The sequence below is a fragment of the Vigna umbellata genome, chromosome 8 (assembly GCF_029865625.1).
Source record: "Vigna umbellata cultivar VRB3 chromosome 8, Vumbellata_1.0, whole genome shotgun sequence".
NCBI classification, from domain to species: Eukaryota; Viridiplantae; Streptophyta; class Magnoliopsida; order Fabales; family Fabaceae; genus Vigna; species Vigna umbellata.
In genome coordinates, this window is record NC_142172.1 from 30357472 (window position 1) to 30360736 (window position 3265).

At 36.0% G+C, this 3265-nt stretch overlaps 1 protein-coding gene across 1 annotated transcript; it reads left to right on the forward strand.

Annotated features, from left to right (window-relative positions):
- Window positions 1–2007: 2007 nt before the first annotated feature.
- On the forward strand, window positions 2008–3012 carry LOC124838351 (uncharacterized). The gene has a single exon (XM_047313942.1). The coding sequence runs from the start codon at window positions 2008–2010 to the stop codon at window positions 3010–3012; it is 1005 nt and encodes a 334-aa protein (XP_047169898.1).
- Window positions 3013–3265: the final 253 nt, after the last annotated feature.

Here is a 3265-nt window from a genome sequence, read left to right on the forward strand (position 1 = left end):
ATTGATTATGTGCATGATAAATGTACGTAATTGCACGACTTTTGTTGATAGATTTTATGGTGGTGCCTAGTAGCGTATGTATTGATGTAGGAAGCTTAGTCTTGGAATTATCCTGACACTATAATGATCATTCATTCTCAAACAGAGAAGGGTGAGACATGTAGTGAAAGTAGCAAGAGGTCCTAGTCTAGGGGCTTTACCTTAGTCTAAGGCATTATTTAACAGACTAACCTTGTGTGGGTGGGCCAACTGTTCCACCACTACAAGTGCACACACAACCCGTCATAGTTGGACATCAAATCTTACTTGGACGGTCATGTCCAAAATGCATGGTTGTATGTTTTAGGATGGAATGATATAACGTATATGTATGTTGAGTGATGTATTTATATTATATGAAAAACCTTTTGGTAAGTTAGCTTATCCTTTTTTCTCTATGTTTATTTATCTGTTTTATTTATTCTCTTTTGCAACGATCACCAATATATCAAATATATCTTGTAAGTAGGTGTTAGGAAAAGGTAGAGCTGAGGTTTAAAGTAATGTTTAACTTCATGTTTCATTCATTATTGTAAATACCTACTACACTTTTGGTTTAGTATAATATCTCACATTAATTCAAGTTTTAATACATATTTTGCTATTATACGTTATTTTTTATTATTTGTTGTAACATCTTATATATATTTTCTAAGTTAACTGTTTTATATTATAAAAATCTAACTAATGGTATAATAATTGAATGTTATGAAAAATTGGGCTGTTATACTTATGAAAATAGTAATCATATTAATACTAATAATAACAAAAATATTAATACCAATATTAATATTAATACTAATATTAATGCTAATACTAATAATAATAATACCAAGACTCATCATTGTTGAGGTTAAAGAAGATTTTGAGTTCCCTAATCTTTTTATCTATATATGTATAAAGGTTCATGTATAATTTTTAAATTCTTTTTTAATTTTATAAAAGTTCATGTATAATTTCTAATTTTTTTTATCTATATATGTATAGAAATTCTTTTTCCCATTCAACTTATTATTTAAAAATTTACCATTAATATCAATACCAATAACAATATTAATTATAATACTAATAATAAATGATATCAATAATAATAATAATATTACTTATGTTACTAATACTAATAATACAAAAACTAATTATAATAATAATAAATAATAATAATAATAATTTTAATTTTAATTATAATATAAATAATTATATATGTACGGTAAGGAGGTAAAGGTCATGATAGTATAATAAAAAATAATAATTTGTTCATTAAATAGTAAGATGTATCAAACACAAATTTATATATAAATTATTGACTATTAAAATATTTAATATGTAACAATACTCAAATGGATATATGTAGAGTGTCATGTTAGAACTATTAAAACCCACTAAAAGATTCCTGCATAGTGGATTACAAGTGTTAAGGAAGGAAGGTCTGAAAATCACATAGTGGAAGACAGGTGTGTGATGCAGATTGGACGTTCGGTTTTGACGGTAGGAGTAAAACTCTCAGTTTTCAAAAGTTCACGCCACTTCTACATGCACCCTTCCCTAAAGTTTTGAACTTTCATTTTCTCCTTATTCTCTTTAGATTTCTTCATCTTTTCTTTAAGAAATCTTACTCTTTTCTTCTTCCGATCATCAAACAGACCACACCTGAGCATTTCCGGCGTCGAGGGCTTTCGTTTGAACCGATCAGTTTTCGATTTCGAGTTTATAAGTTCATCTTTCCCTAAGCTGTGTGTTTTCTATGAGGAGTACTTCCCTGATAACGTTCAGTTTGCTAAGGAGGTGGAATTTCTTCAGCTAAAGCAAGGGAGTATGTCGGTATCTGAGTATACCAATAAGTTCAAGCATCTAGTCAGATTTAATACCATGGCTACGAGTGAAGGGTGGTAGTGCTGTAAGTTTGAGAATGAGCTGAGGAGTGATTTGAAGTTGCTGATCTCCAGCCTATGCATTAAGTCATTCCCTACCATGGTGGAGAGGACGAAAGTGTTGGAGAAGAACGCTCAGGAGGTCGAACAGTATAAGAAGAACCAGCAGACGGCCAGAGGACCGATTATTTCCAGGAACGCTTCGAGTCAGAGAAGGACCCCTTATACTCGGCCTGCACTACCCGCTAGCTCTAGTGGGTCCCCTTCTCAATCATTGGTTGTTGTCGGTCAGTCTGGACAGCAAGGGGCTGTGACTTGTTTTCATTGTGGAGGGCCTCACTACAAGTCGTCATGTCCCCAGCTAGTAGGAGGAAAGTTTTGCGCTCAGTGTAGAAGGAATGGTCATCTGGAGAGCGAATGTAACATGGGAAGGCGAGCGGTGATGAGGCCACCGAATGCTGGAAGAAAACAACCGAGAGGTGGTGGCCGAGCACAAGCGGTCGGTCGAGTTTATGCAATAGCTGGTGCTGAAGCAGCAAGTTCAGCTAACCTCATTATCGATACTTTCTTGCTGTATGGTATATCTTGCTGTGTGTTATTTGATTCGGGGGCAACACATTCCTTCATCTCGAAGGCATGTGTTGAGAAACTGGGATTGACCGAGAGTGAGATGCAGTTTGACTTGGTAGTGTCAACCCCAGCAACTGGTGAGGTTAGGACGTCTACTATGTGCATTGGATGTCCTATTGAGGTGGAAGGGCGTAGATACAAGGTAAACCTTATTTGTTTACCTCTAAAAGAATTAGAGGTGATTTTAGGAATGGATTGGTTGGCTGCCTATCACATTCTTATAGATTGTGGTGAGAAGAAGTTAGTATTCCCTGACGAAAAAGAAGAATATTCGATAACGCTCGGTCAACTAAGGGAAGATATCATGGAAGGCGCTAGCTGTTTTCTGATAATGACGCATACGGACGTAGTGTCCGAGGAGTTAAGTCATGACCGAGCGGTTAGTCAAGAGCGAAGTGGAGAACATTCGGTTGTGAATGAATTTCTGGACGTCTTTCCAGAAGAAGTGCCTAGACTACCTCCCCTCGCGAGGTAGAGTTCATTATTGATTTGGTATCGGGAGTAGGGCCCGTCTCCATAGCGCCATACCAAATGGCTCCAGCAGAATTGACAAAGCTTAAGAAGAAGATTGAAGAGTTAATGGATAAGAAATTCATTCGACCAAGTGCGTCACCTTGGGGAGCTTCTGTGTTGCTCGTTAAGAAGAAGGATGACAGCTCTCGACTTTGTGTTGACTACCGACAGTTAAACAAGCTGACGATCAAGAATAAGTATTCCCTGCCAAGGAT

Bases quoted from the DNA above. Each gene is read 5' to 3' on its own strand.
- LOC124838351 (XM_047313942.1), top strand. From the start codon at position 2,008: ATGGTGGAGAGGACGAAAGTGTTGGAGAAGAACGCTCAGGAGGTCGAA.